This window comes from Bidens hawaiensis, unplaced genomic scaffold (genome assembly GCF_021521415.1).
Source record: "Bidens hawaiensis isolate Kalapana, Puna unplaced genomic scaffold, B.hawaiensis_p1.1 tig00004357_1, whole genome shotgun sequence".
NCBI classification, from domain to species: domain Eukaryota; kingdom Viridiplantae; phylum Streptophyta; class Magnoliopsida; order Asterales; family Asteraceae; genus Bidens; species Bidens hawaiensis.
Genome location: NW_027491262.1, coordinates 722,963 through 738,857, shown reverse-complemented (window position 1 = coordinate 738,857; position 15,895 = coordinate 722,963). Strand labels below are relative to the sequence as shown.

Genomic DNA, 15,895 nt, shown 5'->3' with positions numbered 1-15,895 from the left:
AAAAACCGGGGAAAAAACGACTTTCGTTATTGAATTTATGAATTATAAATCTTATTTCTTGAATGTTAAGTAATTTATTAAAAAAATCAATAAATGACTAAAAAGCCCGAATTCATAAATTGGACCATTTTCCCCCAAAATATTTCAAGCATGGCAAAACCCAAAAATCTGAAACCATGTGATACCAAAACCAAAAAACCCGAAACCAAACCCACGGTGAAAAGCAAGAACCGAAAAAATCAAAAACGAACCCATTGTGAAAACCAAAAACCGAAGCCGAACGGTTTTCAAAATACCAAAAGCCCCTTTAATACCCATTATATATATATATACATATATATGTATGTGTGCGTATAAGAGGAGGAGGGCCCACTTCCCCCCCCCCCCACCCCACATAGCAACCGTCTTCATGAGCCCCCCCCCCCCCCCCCGACGCCCCTTTCTTAGCGCCCCTCAGCGGTGTTCAAGCCCAAAAGAGCCCCAACCCCGCCCATAAAGAACAACTTCATAAATAACACATAAAAAAATGTCAAAACTGCAATCATAGTAGCTTAACATCCCCAAGGACCCCAAACAGTGATCTAAATTTGTGCACAACTTTAAGTCTGAGATTTAATAAAATCACAAATTCCATTTATTATTACTTTCTAATAGGACTGACAATCGTGTCTTAGCAGGTCTAACATGTTAGAAACAACGCGCTTAACACAAATATCAGACATTAATACAACTCTTTAAACTATTTTGCATGTCATGATTATAAGACAATTTTAAGTTTCATATACCAATAAGGTAAAATGACGGAGTCTAGCCTACTAATTTTAGTTACTTAAGAAAATAAGAAAAGCTCATACCACACTTTTTTTAATTAGCATCTACTCCTTCTAAATTACACCAATAATACAACCTGTAAGACAAGAGCCTCTACCACCCACCCGACAAATTAAATCCATCAATAAGTATTAAATACATCCCACCAACCAATGAATAAAAGAAAGAAACAAAATAAAAACAATTAAGTAATTCATTACCTTGAACAAAATATGATCAATATTAAGCTGAATATCCTTAAAGGCCTCACGTGCAGCACGCCTCTGTTTGACATCATCCATATTAGCATTTAGTATTTGTTTCAATTCATCTGTTAATTCTTCAACCTTCAACATCTTAATTAAAACAATTAAAAACGATGGTGGCTTTGAGTGGATAATAGATATATGATGATGAGGTTTGTTGTTGATATAAATATGATGATTATTGTGAAACTGAAACTTGGTTGTAAAGTTTGGAAGAATAATATTTAATACCATGTGTGATTTATTATTATTATTAAATTATATTCTATCTTTTTGTTATTCTAGAAAAAGATAGAAATACTAACCAAATCTGATTCTTGACTGATTGATTCAAAATCAATGAGTTGTGTTTTTGGAATTTGGAACACTCTGTTTTGTCATTAGATTTCCAAACTCATATGTTTGGTCCTTTAACTATGAGTTTTAGATACAAATATTTTGAAGATTAAATGTCAAGGTCGGTGTAAAATTGTACCGGCTGAATCAATTGGGAGTGAATTTCTGACATGACGAGGACCTGAATAAATGGTTCACGTCGGGCTTGGGTTGGGCCGTCTATACCAAGTAGCACGACAGAGCTACTAGAAGTAGGAGTTTTAAATGGGTCGTGTTTATGGGTTGGTGGGTCGAACTTGACATGAACCTGAAAAATATTTATGACTTATGAACCGTGACACTACGCGAGTTCTTGAGGGTTGATAAATTAACTAGAAAACGAATACTAGGATGGAAATAATCGTTGTTGCTGTATTACGCGGGTTCTTGCTATTATATTTTAAAATGTCTTTTAGGTAACACATTAAATCAAATGGGTATGTTTTGCCAATATTTTAACTAAAAAGGAAATTTTATAGTTAAATGAAAATATTTTCACAATCTTTTATATTAAATGAAACTTTTGTTTATTTTTTTTTGTAAAAATATAACTTTCGAGTTAACCAGCAGTGTTCAGCTAAATCCGTAAATATGGGGATCGTGTCCGAGTCCACGCGTCTTATCCGATTTTTGGGTTCTGGTGGTGTTCAGGTTAGACCTACTAACCCACGAACACATCCCATTTAACACCTTAAACATAACAATATGGCAGGTTCAGTTTAGGGATGACAATGAAAGCCGATGGCAAAACCCGAAACCCGACATAAATGGGATGGGTAATACCCGACCCATTAGGGTTTGGGACGGGTTTGGGAATAGTTTTGAAATTTTTCGCGGGTTTGGGATTTCTAATATACCCGATTACTTGACCCGATTACCCGATAACATAAACCCATTTACCCGATTATATACCCGATGTACCCGATATAGCTTATTATATTATACATATACTATATTCCAATATATTATTTGTCAAAACTTGTTTATGTCAATTATTTGAGATATTTTACCTTTATGGTAACTATTTTTGTAATCGATTTAGTTATATTTTGTCAAAACCTCGGTAGAAACCCAACAGGTTTTGAGCCGGGTATAGCCGACGAATATTTTGTCAAAACCCGATAGGAAACCCGAAACCTGATGGGAAAACCCGAAACCCGATAGGTAATTACCCGATTAAAACCCGACAGGTTTGGGATGTGTTTGGGATGGACCTTTATAACCGGGTATGGGTTTGGGAATACCTAAACCCCACCCAAACCCGACCCATTGACATCCCTAGTTCAGTTTAGTTTCTCAAAAGAAGATAGTGATTGAGTTGATTGAGGAATTTATTCATCAAAAACGGCCAAAACAGACCATGAACATCCATATTAAGTGATCATTTCTCATCTTCTACGAAACTTTGTGATGTGACAAATTGAACTAATTTTTCATCTTTATGTAACAATCGAGCTAACTTTTATTCTTCCATCCCTGTCTACAAAACTAACATTTGATTACGTATGATTTAAACAAATATACATTCATAATTAGAAAATATATTAATCAATAAAACAACTTATGCAAAAGTTTATGAATATTACTTTCAAATTTCAATGAAATAATTCATATCTATAAAAGACTCGTGTTTTAAAGCCATGAAAGTTATACAAATAACCTCTTTAAATAGTTATTGATATAATATGTAGGGTAAGGTTAAAATGAAAACCCACTTGAGTTGTGAAAACCCGTGAAAACCCTATGTAACATCGTTTTTTTTTGTTACATGTAATATATTTTGTAACATTTAATACAAAACATCGAAACATAAAAAAAAAATTGTTTTGCTATTTTTTAACATTTTTTTATTAATTTTTATATATGTTTTCAGGAAAGAGAAAAAGTTATATTTATATTTATATTTTTTATTCACTTTAATGTGGACTACAAAATTTAAACATTATTAAAACATGTGGTTGAGAATGGGGTTCTAGATTTTTCACAACTCAAGTGAGTTTTTATTTTATACTTAGCCATAATATGTATTGATATATATCTTTAAGATAAGATTATGTTTAAAAAGAAGATGACTCGTTATTTTTTTTGACGGAAAAAGATAATAGAAAATGATTGTTAGTAAAAACTAACCAAACATCAAAGAAACAAAATTATATGAAAAGAAGTGAGTTTGAAGTCACTCGGTCTAAAAAAAGTTTTTATTTCTAGTCAAATTATTATATATCGTATTTTGAAAAGATAATTACAAAGTTCATAGTCAAATTAAAACACATCATTACCAATAAATATTCTTGTGAATATATACACTTTTGGTGTTTGATCAAATTGAATTTTGGTTATTTGAATTAGAAAATTTTAAAACTAGATTCGATTAAATTTGCACAAACTGATTCAAATAAGCTTATTTGAATTCAGGTCGAATTCAAATCCATTTGAATATGCAAAATTAAACATAAAATAAATAGTTGCATTTAAAAATATAATTTATCAAGTGTTAAAGTAATATTAGTGATTTAGCGACCAGATGAAACGTTAAAATCAATTGATCGAACAATTGATGTAGGCGTTTAGTGGAGTTTTTAGGTTATTTGAGTCCAATTCGAATATTGACACCTCTATTCAATTTGATAGATTCTTCACCAGGCAAATATTACATGATAATCAAAGTGTTGACTAACTACTCAAAGCTTAACATCCACCAAATACGGTTTTGATAAGCTTAAAAGTTAAAACCAGTTGACTTAAATCTCTATCATAATTCATAAGAACCAGAAGTTGAAGAATGTTGTTTTGCTTTATGTTACACACTCCATGTAAAGTGCCCCATAATTTAAATATATGGATTTCTTTGTATCTAGTCAAAATACCTTATGTCAATTCCCAAATATTCTCTTCAAAGTTTAAAAATGGAAATAAAACTTTTTCTTATCATTTCCAAAACTACATATTTTTATTTTTTTTAAACTGACCTACTCCGCTGCTAACATGAGAGAGGTTATATCACGTTTGAGGTTATATCACATTTCCAGAGTAAATCGGGTGATGTCGGGTTTAATTCCTAACCATTGAGGCACCATCGTGGGACTGAATTAATATCGGGTTCGACGGGGTTTGGTGAAATTTTTATCCAACATGTTAACTACGATTTTTGAAGGAACTAAACCAAACCGGTTTTGTTAGATTGGTTTTTATCTCTTTATACGAGATCGGACCTTTAGATCTTTTATAGTTTAGTAAGATGGTAACCTTGGAAAAAAAGATCAACCATTTTACCCTTTTGAGTATTAAAGTGCACGAAATTGTTTAAATTAATAATCTATATGTAATTAAGTATTATAATTAAATATACTTATACTCATTATAATTGTTCAATTATTATTTTTATTTTTTTTAGTTTTAAACATAATATTTATGAAAAAAACAAATTACTGTCGATATTTAAATTACATCGAAACAGAAGGCAAGCGGGCAACAAACTGCGTTGTTACCCCTTTTTGAAAGAAAATATCTTTTATGAATATCTCGGTCAGTTTGGTTTACTAATTTACTTTCGGTTGTTTCAAATCGTAAACTGAACCGTGAAACTTGGTTTTTCAAACACTAAAACGAACCATATTACTTCTTAGCTTCTAACCCAACTGAACTAGCAAATAGCCCTTGTAGATTACACTTATCAAGCATCTGTAGACTATAGAGTATAGAATATATATATCAAATCATGAGTAACATGTAGATTACACTTTTTATATAACTAAAGAAAGAAGAATAAAACCCTATTCTATATCTTACAATCTAAGAGCCATCATCCACTAGTTATTGGTTAATGAAAGCCTTAACATGTGTCATCATCTCACGGGTTCGGGTCTGAGCGAGCGGGTAATTATGCAAAATTTGAAACGCATGCATGTCCAACGTCTTTGTAGACGATAGATTGCACCGGTGCACCCACGCTACCTAGTGTACCGATGAATTCTAAGTTTCTATCTTTCAATATGTCTAACTCAGATACACAAACCAATGTCTTGAAATGCCTCATGTCACACAGCCTTGGTGCACCCCTTGTATGAGGGTTGCACTATGGGTGGTCCCGTGTGAACCCTATTGGGAGCGCGAGCCGCCAATATGTATCAGAAGCAGATAATTGTAGTGCAGAGTTAGCTGGTTGTGTAGAATACTTCTCAGACGTGGTTCTTGATTCACCACCAAAAAAGGGCTGTATCAAAATAATCCCCTTTGGTGACAAGACCGGCGTAGACACTAGCCGTGACGCGACATGGTGCGCTATGTTCGCACCAGCGCTATCACCGGCGAGATACAAGTTCGAATAATCACACCCTTTTAGCTCATTAACACTTCCCTTCAAAGCCTCTTGTTTTAGCCACATAAAAACATTGAACCCGTCATCATAGGCCGCTGGGAGCCGGTTCTCAGGGGCTAAACGGTAATTTACCGACACAACAACACAACACGCTTCCCGAGCTAGATTTATCAAGAAGTCATGATAGCAAGCCCAAGAAGCCGACCCCACACAAAACCCTCCTCCATGAAAGTAAACCACCAGCGGTCTTTTTAATAAAAACCGTTGCTTGCTAGGGGCATACACCCGCGCCCACAAGTTAGTAAACTTGTTTATCGTAACGTCTGTAGCAGCAACCTCGACTCCCAACGGGACCATGCAAGAAACATGAGGCACAACCGGAGGTCTCTCGACATAGCCATCTTTGTGAACCCGAATCAACCCATTGATCTCTTCAACCACCAAACCGTTTTTCGGGTGGTGAAAGTTAGTTGACCGTTGACTTAATGATATTGTAGCCATTACAAGACTAGTTGTAGTTGGTTGTGTGTAATGTGATCTAGAACTCTATGTCATATATAACGGTTGGAGATCCAACGAATGTTCGGACATGTTTTGTCATCATCTTCTAAATTCAATGACAGCTTTCAGTCAACGGTTCATTGTGAATCAAGATTTTAGTGATCTTATCGGATATGAACCCCATCCACATGTTGGTCAACTGGTCCAACTTCCACTTGCACACTATGTTGTTGGATCTTAATAACAGTCACATGTCTCAAAATAAAGTAACTAATAATATTAAAATTTTATTCATTGTTATTTGATATTGTTGTATATCAACTCAGAGTATTTGTATAGTAAGTTATATAAGTGTCAGTGTCATGATATATGATAGTATCGTGACGAAAGACAGTGATTTCGATCAAACAACATTGATATAGGTATCGGTATTATTGGAATCGGTACTGACATTTTATTTTTATGTTTTTGATCGTTGTAAAACACGTGTTGATATTTTTTTTAACATATCACGAATTTATTTTGGGGGTTTTCTCTTTTGGGTTTTATAGCGAGTATCGGTACCGTAACAAATTTGGGGATATTACGACTTGATTTTTTGGATTTTTTTCTTTAGGATGCAATAACGCAGCACACATGCACTAAGTTCCAACAGGGTTGCACCCTATAGGTGAGGGTTAGAGCCTCTAACAGAAGTTACTTCGAATTTGTATGAATATGAATATAGGATACTCGGTTGTAACTTTTCCAAAGCAAATTGCTATTGTTCATTGGTTGTAACGAAAATTAGCATCAACTTTGTCCATTAATAGCAATGTGATCGATCATTAGTAACTAATAAGCTGAAACTTGGTTCGTCCGTTGGTAACTGATGGTCAGTGGTAATTGATCATCAACAGTAATAACGTTCATACTCGGCGATTTTTCTTTTCTTATCTGTAAAAGAAAGTTTTTTTTTTTCCTTTTTGGTGTGCTTCAAACATGTTTTTCTTACAAAAACAAAAATCAACACTCTATTTTCACATAGAAAATACATTCTCAATTTAATAAAACTTTCTATTTATCTGATTGGGATACCATTACCAAATCTACAATACCAGCCCAATATTATAATGTTTTCCTTACACTTTTCACCTATAAATATTATTGAAATATTTATTTGTTTTTTTTTGTTTATTCGTAGTTAATTTATGATTCTCTTGCAAGTATGATATTTTAATACCCGAGTTCATTTATAAAAAGTAAGTGAAAGAAAAAGAAAAATTTTTCTTCTTATCTTTTCTTTTGGCATCACCTTTTTTTTTAATTTTCTTTCCTTCCTAATATTTTCAATTTGAAAAGATACATTTTTTCTTATTTTACTCCTTATTTTTCCCCCCTCCCCTCTTTTCCTTTCCTTTAATGAAACTCGGAACACCCTTTTTATATTTTCCTTCCTCTTCCTTTCTTAAATGAAACTCAGAAACACAACAAATTTTTTCCATCCCTCATTTTTCTTTTTTTTCCTTCTTTAAATGAAACTCGGAAACACAATGTTAGTTTACCATATCTAAGGAAATCAAGTATACGTATTTTTATTATTATTATTATTATTATTATTATTATTATTATTTTTGGCATCTTTATAAAAAGGACAAAAATAAATGCAGTTTAATGGAATAAAGGATAAATACTCGGAGTTCATACCGTGTGAAACTTATATAATATTCTAGATCTGAAAGATTTTATGCCGATCGTTGAGATCTTAAATATTGTAACAACATGCTCATTGAATATTCTTTTCTTTTTAAATGGGGGTTAACAGCTTTTGTTTATACCTATTATTTTATAAAGAGAAAATTTCTAAAATAACTTTTTTTTAGAGAAAAGTCTCAAAATAGTCTTTTTTTTTAAATCTTTTATAATTTGAATTGTCAATACGTATTGGAAAAAGATAAAAATAAAGACGAGATTTCGAAATAAAGTCAGGTAAAAGACGAGATTTAGGAAAATAATGTCGGTAAAGTTCAAATTATTTGTAATTTTGGAGCAAAAGTTCAAATTTTTCAAAAACTTTTTTACTCAAAAAAAACCGTCTTGAGAGACTGTATTATTATGTTTACTACATTTCCCGTCTATACTTTTAAATTCTTGAAAAAATATATTTTTTACAATTATACCCCTAAACAACCATCACCCACTTGAACCACCACCACCACCCACCGTCCGCCACCCCCATCCGTCACCAACCACCACTCACCGGAAAACAATGACGTCACCACACCTCCTCTCTTTCTCCGTCTTCATCCTCCCCACCACTCACTGGAAAACAATAACTGTTCGCCATCATCATCTTTACCGGAGAGCCGTTACGGCAGTGAGCTTACGGCGGAGCTTGAGAAGAAAGGTGATCCGGTTGGATAAGGATGGATATCCTGAGTCCTCAAAGATGCGCACCAAAGCTTTCGGTTCGCCAGGTCTGTTATTCATTTTCGAAAAAAAAAAGTTGCTTTTATTTATGTTATGTTTACACTAGGTTGACATTTTGTATGCGCTATAGAGGTAGCTGCCGTTCGCCACCATCATCTTTAACGGTTGTGAGCTACGGCGGAGGTAAGGAGAATGAAGACGGAGAAAGAGAGGAGGTGTGGTGACGTCATTGTTTTCCGGTGAGTGGTGGGTGGTGACAGATGGTGGTGGCGGATGGTGGATGGGTGGGTGGTGGTGGTGGATGGTGGTGGTGGTTTAATTAGGGGTATAATTGTAAAAAATATATTTTTCCAAAAATTTAAAAATATGGACGGGAAAGGTAGGAAACAAAATAATACAGTCTCTCAAGACGGTTTTTTGAGTACAAAAGTTTTTGAAAAATTTGAACTTTTGCTCCAAGATTACAAATAATTTGGACTTTACCGACATTATTTCCCCAAATCTCATCTTTTACCTGACTTTCTTTCGAAATTTGGCCTGTTCCCTCTTTATTTTTATCTTTTCCCAAGGCGTCTTGACAGTCCAAATTATAAAAGATTTTGAAGAAAAAAGGGTTATTTTAGGACTTCTCTATTTAAAATGGGCTATTTGGGAATTTTCCCTTTTATAAAATGTGTTCTATAAGGCTATAAACGAACCGAACGAACACGAGCAAGGCGTTGTTCATGTTCTTTGTTAAGAAAATTGTGTGTTCACGAACGGTTCATGAAACTTACCGAACGAGATTTTATGTCCGTGTTCATTAATTAAGGAAATTACTGTGTTCACGGACACAAATAAAATCGGTGAAGCCTAAAGATTGAGATCGATGTATTTATCAATGTAAATAATGAGAAAATAATGGAAACAATGCAATAACAATGTTAAAATACGGTTTTCTAGGTTTTCTATTTTATATTAGGGTTAATAATTTAAAGAATATAAAATGCGCATATAATATAAATAAATGTAGAAGCATATACAAACGAACATGAACGAACGCTCATGAACACATTATTGAACGTTCACGAAAACAATTGAACGAACATGAGCTCTGTTTGTGTTCGTTTGTTTTAACCAATCGAACGAAATTCTTGTTAAACGAACGACATAACCAAACTTCTCGTCGAACGATTCAATATTTGTTAAACGACCTGTTCGCTGAACATTTGAATCATTTACAGCCCTAGGGGTATTACTTAGTTAACCAACTAAATCATTTGACCAATACCAAAGGCCAATTGGTCCACAAGTATCCCAATAATATTTCAATATTTCATTTGACCAATACCAAAGGCCAATTGGTCCACAAGTATCCCAATAATATTTCAATATTTCTTACTTGGGAGGTATTAGGTTCAAGGCTCTCTTTAATATAGATGTTTATATAATGGTAAATGATTGTGTTTATAGTATACATTTTCATAATATACTTTCATCAAACTATATATACAAATTGTGTCTCATTTTGTCATATAATTCGTGTATAATATGAAACCACCTTGTTTTAGTCCAAAGAGGAGGTGCTGGGCTGCGACTGAGACTGCGTGGGTACTCGATGAATAACGGTGTCATCCCTGTGACTAAGATAATCAGGCCCGTACTTGGGGCTGAAAACTCCGGCATGTAGAAGCATTAGATACAACATCTGGCTGATTGTCGATATTGTTATGAACAATTCAAGTGTTTGCTACAATATACCATCATTCTTAGTAAACAATGTGTTACAATAATGCGTGTTACTTTACTGAAGAAGTTATATTACGTACCAAGCGTTTTCCTCGTCGTCCTCCCATTTTGATCTCCTTCCAAACGAAACTGTGTTTACAAATTTGTCAGCCGAAAATGTAGACAAAAATAAAATGAAACTGAGGGTTTGCGTTGCGTACCCGAAGGCAACAGCCGTAATAGCCCAAGAGATAAATGCCGAAGATGAAGCACTGGCCAAACTCGCGCTACGCCATGCTCGGTGGTGCATGAACCCGATCACAAGTGAGCATAGTCCGGTTGCACCTCCAAGTAATCCAAATTCTAACATGTATGTTGTGGACGGGTTCCCTCCCAAGTCTTCATGTAATTCAAATTCAACATATTGCTTATTATAAATTTTTAGCATGCATATAAATTTTTAGTATAAATTTTGATTTTTACTTTATAAAGCAACTAAATCTACACGTTGTTCATAAGAAGACGAAAAGACACAATGTATACAACCATATAAAGGAAATGCGCGATTGCCCATAAAAAGACAAAAAGACACAACATACACAACCTTATTGGGGGAAATGCACAGTTGTTTATAAAAAGACATAAAAAGACACGATGTACACAACCTTATAGGGAAAAATCACTCTTGCCTGTTTTCTCGAGAGAAAATGATATAAACAAAAAAAATTACATATTTTAAATTCTTTTAATTTTATATATTTTGAAAAGAAAATTAAAAATTTCACAGGCCAAATATTTCTACTCGTTCCGCGCTCCGTTTTTTCAAGGATTTTCGTGGAATTTTCAGAGACGGCTGGTGGAGACTTGTTTTAAGAATCTCAATCTCATACTTGTCTCATACCCGATCTTATAATGCTAAAAATTAGCCGTGGGAACCCGTGCCGTCTATGTAACCTGTGACGGCTGTGCAGCCGTACATGGCCCATAAATTTTTATATATATTTATATACGGGCCTAATTGACTAATTTATCACTTGCACAAGGCCCATGAAAGCCCACAATTTTAAAGTTACTCCAAAAACCAACTTAGATAACATTAAATTGTCAAAGTAACCTACTATAAACTTATCCTAAAAAGTAAAAAACAACTTATTCTACTTAGATACATCAAAAGTGTCCAAGTACAATATTGCTACCACAATAACAAAACAAACTATTTTCTAAGGAAACGACTTACGAGGATGGCTTTGCTCGCCGTCAATATACTTGTCGATAGACCACGCCGCGAGTCCGACCACGATTATATACACGACAAAGTTCGCGGCCAAAATCGGCACCATTAAACCTCTACCAGTTCTCCCAACCTCCATTGTTACACTCACAAACACACACACAACACCTTAGTGTCAAAGGGAAATTAAGATGCTTTAACCACACCCAAACTATGTATGAAATATTAATAAGCACTCCACTATGCTTGTTTAACAAGGTATGAGCTATGTGTTAGGTTATGGTACAACTTATATTGCGTAGAGTATAAGTGGGATTTGGATGGTTTGAGAATTATTTGGAGGTGTGTGGTAAACAACAAAAGGAGATTCCTGGCTTTATTCGGACATAGACATTGTTTGTGGGTGTGTCTGTACACGTGGACTGCATGCAGATAGTTCATGGAGGTATGCCTGTTTAAGATTGGACCCAAAGTGGATGGATAAAACAAAACTTTCGCAGGCCCGGTCCCAATGTTTTAAGTCCATTTCGAGGTTACACAATCAGATGTGGGGCCGTGGAGGAGTACAAAAAAACCGGTTTAGAAGCAAGAGAGGTTGACCTGGTCCAAGTCAGTTTGGTTTGGTTTAGAACCGGTTAAACACCGGTTTTCCTCAAACCGGTTCTGCTTTAAAACTGGTTTGATTGTTCAAAAGGGGAACGGGTACCAAAATCGGCGGTTTGAGTCGGCTCATGAGCTGGTTTGGGTGAAACTGGGTTTTTTGTACACCTCTAATAAGAGTTGTACAAAACCGGTTTTTTTTCAAACTGAACCGGCTTGGGTTTGGCATGGTCAAAACCGGTTTGACCCAAACCAGTCCAACTGTAGAACTTATCAAACTGATTAAACCCGGTTCGGTTCCATTTTAAACTGGTTTGAGGGAAAAAAAAGTTTGTTTGTGAAATGAGCAAGCCGCTTTACGAATCGGCGGTCCAGCTCGGTTTGGGAACCGGTTTAGCTGAAACCGGCTTTAGATATGAACTGGTATTCTTAGGTTTCGATTAACCAATTTTTTTTACATGTCTATACATAATCAAAAAACTAGTTATGTAAACGAACCGAACAAACACGAACAAGAACATGTTTATGTTTGTTCATTCAAAATTTAAATAAACGGTTCACAAATATAACTGAATACAAATAAATAAACATAAATTAACATATTTGAACAAATGTTATTAAACACAATCAAGCATAAATGAACACAAACACACAAATTTGTATTAGTTTAGGCCTTTAGGGTGATTTAATTAGTAAAATGCAAATAATATTTAATTATTTTCTATAATATGTAAATCAACATGGATGAATCTAAACGGAAATAAATGAACAAACATAAACGAAAGTTTGTGAACATAAATGACCGAATGAAACATGATGTTCGTTTGTTTAGTTGCATCACCTCAAATTTTTGAAACTATCACCACCTAAAACCAGCGAGGTTGTAGATTGTTCCCAATTGAACCATCAAGTTCATTCCCTACTACTCGGATCCAAAACGATCGCATGTATTGCAACCTGCAGGTCGACTCAAAGCTTGTATTTTATTATTGCTTTTAGATGGTTGGATAACGAAGAAAATTAATCTACAACATATATTGATTTGTAAGGATGTAAATGATCCGAACCGAACCGGACGAGACTTTGTCTGTGTTCGTCCATTAAGCTTTTGTCAGACAAACTGAAGAAACACTAATCGACCCCGGGCAGATTACGGATAATCTGGGGGTTAAATAGATGTTTCCCACGAGGGGTTAGGTCCGGCAAAGATGGTTCTTCTGATGACCTGCAAAACAGACACCGTGAGCTCGTCACTGAGAAGGGGGGGTACCTCCTTGTGACCACCCTCCGGCGTGAGAATCAGACTTGATTGCTCTTGAATATAAGTGTATATTAAGAGATTGCTAGAGAAGATAAGATAATGAGATATCAGATAATGTAAGGTAATGTATTGTGTCCATACCATTCTAAGGTGTTGGAGTATTTATAGCCGAATGTAGGTTTCCAAGAAGGTACTGCCGGCTGAATAGTATTCCTGTTCTGCCAACTGTGGGCTACGCACATGCCATGCTGGTAGTTGGTGGGTAGGCAGCGGCTGATAGTGACTAGGCCGGCTGTGTACTATTCTTTTCCACCAACTGCAGGCTATGCACGTGCTACGACAGGTTGGTGAGTAGCCAGCGGCTAATAGTGACAGGGGTTGGTGAGTAGGCAGCGGCTGATAGTGACCAGGCCGGCTGTGTACTATTCCTTTGTCACAGTGAGCTGTCGCTGCTTTGGTCAGACCTTTTGTCCATACCTCGTCAGGTACAGTACAAAAGGTCCTCTAGTAGCGTACGGACTGGCTCATTTGGGCGGGAGTGTTCCCGGCTTGCTCATTCCTTCTTCATGTGACATTACTGAATTATTTAAGAGTTAAGTGCCTTGTGCGTGTAGCCTTGCTGCGCGGGTAGCCTTCCCTGATGGCTAGTATCCGTTACTGCGGGAACAGGCGGAGTACGTCGACCATTGGGAGGCTTTTCCTGCGGGAACAGCTTGCGTACTGCGCGTAAGGACGTCACGTCTCTGAGCATGGTGGTTCCTGCGGATCCAGTTGATTTCTGCGCAGACGTCTCTCTTCAAGGTGAGTCTTGCGAGTTTAGCCTTTGCGCAGACGTCCCTGTTGAAGGTGAGTCTTGCGGTTTCAACTGCGCAGACGTCCCTCTTTGAGGTGAGTCTTGCGGGTCCAACTGGGCTCTGCTGGGACCTACCTCTTCAAGTCCTCCCAGTCCAATGTTCTTCTCATGAATTGTTAATAAGTGAGGTGAACTTTTGGACTTAAGCAAAGGGTTTAGTTTTAAGGTTTTCCATGGGGATTCTTCCCGCGGAAGTCCTAATATCACATGCAGAAATTCCCGACTTTTCTGCTTGATCTTTGGGTATGATGCGGGTAGGTCTGTAACCTCCTCGCAAGTCAGGAGCGTTGAGTTCCACTTGTGTAGATTCTCCATGAGGTTTTGGTAGTTTTGAACATAGTGATCAATTATGTTTAAACAACCAATTCCATCTTGGAGCTTCAAACAATCTAGTTCTCGACGTTCCCGCTATGCGGGGATGTTATTCCCGTTTCCGCAAGCATGGCCCAGAAGATCCTTCTTGGTTTCAATTCCCTACGGAGTGCTAGGTTTGTGAAGGGTTTCGCCTTGACACTGTACCCGCACTCGTCTTATAGTTACTTTACTTCCAAGGTATTCCTGGCTTCAATTCCCTGCGGGTGCTAAGTATGTGAAGGGTTTTGCCTTGACACTGTACCCGCACCCGTCTTATAGTTACTTGGTTGCCGAGGTATTCTTGGCTTCAATTCCCTGCAGGTGCTAAGTATGTGAAGGGTTTTGCCTTAACACTGTACTCGCACCTGTCTTATAGTTACTTGGTTGCCAAGGTAAGGGGTATAGTCCCGCTTACTTTTGAATCTTTTTTGAATCTTTTTGAATCTTTTTGAAATTTGAAGAGTTGGTGAAAGGATAAGAACAGTCCAAACTGTTGAAACGTCGTCCGACGGTTTCTTCTGACAGTGTCAAGACGTGCAGGAAGTTATGGCGATGTGACAGTATATGGTCATTCCAGACGCTTTTTCAGGCGCGTGGGCGCGAGTTTTCGGGCGCGTGGCCGCGAAGTTTACGGCACGCGTCCTGTCAACAGTTGTTGCCAGCTTGCATATTCCACGTGTCATAGTTTCATTGCACCTGCGCTTTCCTCTCTCTTCCGCATTAAATTCATCGCATTCATTGCGATGAGTATATAAAGGGAGGAGATGATGCATCTCAACTCACAGTTTCACCTCTCTTCTTCCTCTAAACGATTTCCGGCGAATACTCTAACTTTTCTGTCGAGCATTCTCCTGAAATCGTTCTTTACATTCAAAACATGTCTTCTCATGATCTTGAAGTTACTGCTGAAGAGTCGGACGTGTATTCCGAGAACCCGACGTCCACTTCTGATAGGGACGATAAGAGTACTGCTGGCGAGTGCCAGTGTGCTCTTCCCGTCGACCAGTATCAGTACATCGTCAGGAAGTTCATGCTCGAGCCTTTCGAGCCTGAGTTTCCTGAGCCACACCAGACGGTGTACGATGCCCCCAAGGCCAAAATAGGGGTGTATGCTGCATTCTTCATCTATGGGAATCTCAGGTTCCCATTGACGAAGTTTGTGTACCGTGTTTTGGAGAGACACGGTGTACATCTGACGGAGGTACACCCA

At 36.6% G+C, this 15,895-nt stretch overlaps 1 protein-coding gene and 1 pseudogene across 1 annotated transcript; both read right to left on the bottom strand.

Annotated features, from left to right (window-relative positions):
• Positions 1–5,264: 5,264 nt before the first annotated feature.
• Positions 5,265–6,283, bottom strand: LOC143626303 (putative carboxylesterase 17 pseudogene; annotated as a pseudogene).
• Positions 6,284–10,224: 3,941 nt separating this feature from the next.
• On the bottom strand, positions 10,225–11,943 carry LOC143626302 (membrane protein PM19L-like). Its single transcript, XM_077096439.1, has 4 exons — positions 11,624–11,943; positions 10,608–10,785; positions 10,488–10,536; positions 10,225–10,408 (listed from the first exon to the last, which is right to left on the bottom strand). The coding sequence occupies exons 1-4, from the start codon at positions 11,754–11,756 to the stop codon at positions 10,226–10,228; spliced, it is 543 nt and encodes a 180-aa protein (XP_076952554.1). The 5' UTR covers positions 11,757–11,943; the 3' UTR covers position 10,225.
• Between the last annotated feature and the right edge of the window lie 3,952 nt (positions 11,944–15,895).

What these genes read in the sequence shown, in the direction of transcription:
- LOC143626302 (XM_077096439.1), bottom strand. Translation starts at nt 11,756, where the DNA reads ATGGAGGTTGGGAGAACTGGTAGAGGTTTAATGGTGCCGATTTTGGCC. An exon ending in CGGCGAGCAAAGCCATCCTC is followed by an intron (nt 10,786 to 11,623) that starts GTAAGTCGTTTC and finishes AATTACATGAAG; the next exon opens with ACTTGGGAGGGAACCCGTCC. An exon ending in GACGACGAGGAAAACGCTTG is followed by an intron (nt 10,409 to 10,487) that starts GTACGTAATATA and finishes GGTATATTGTAG; the next exon opens with CAAACACTTGAATTGTTCAT.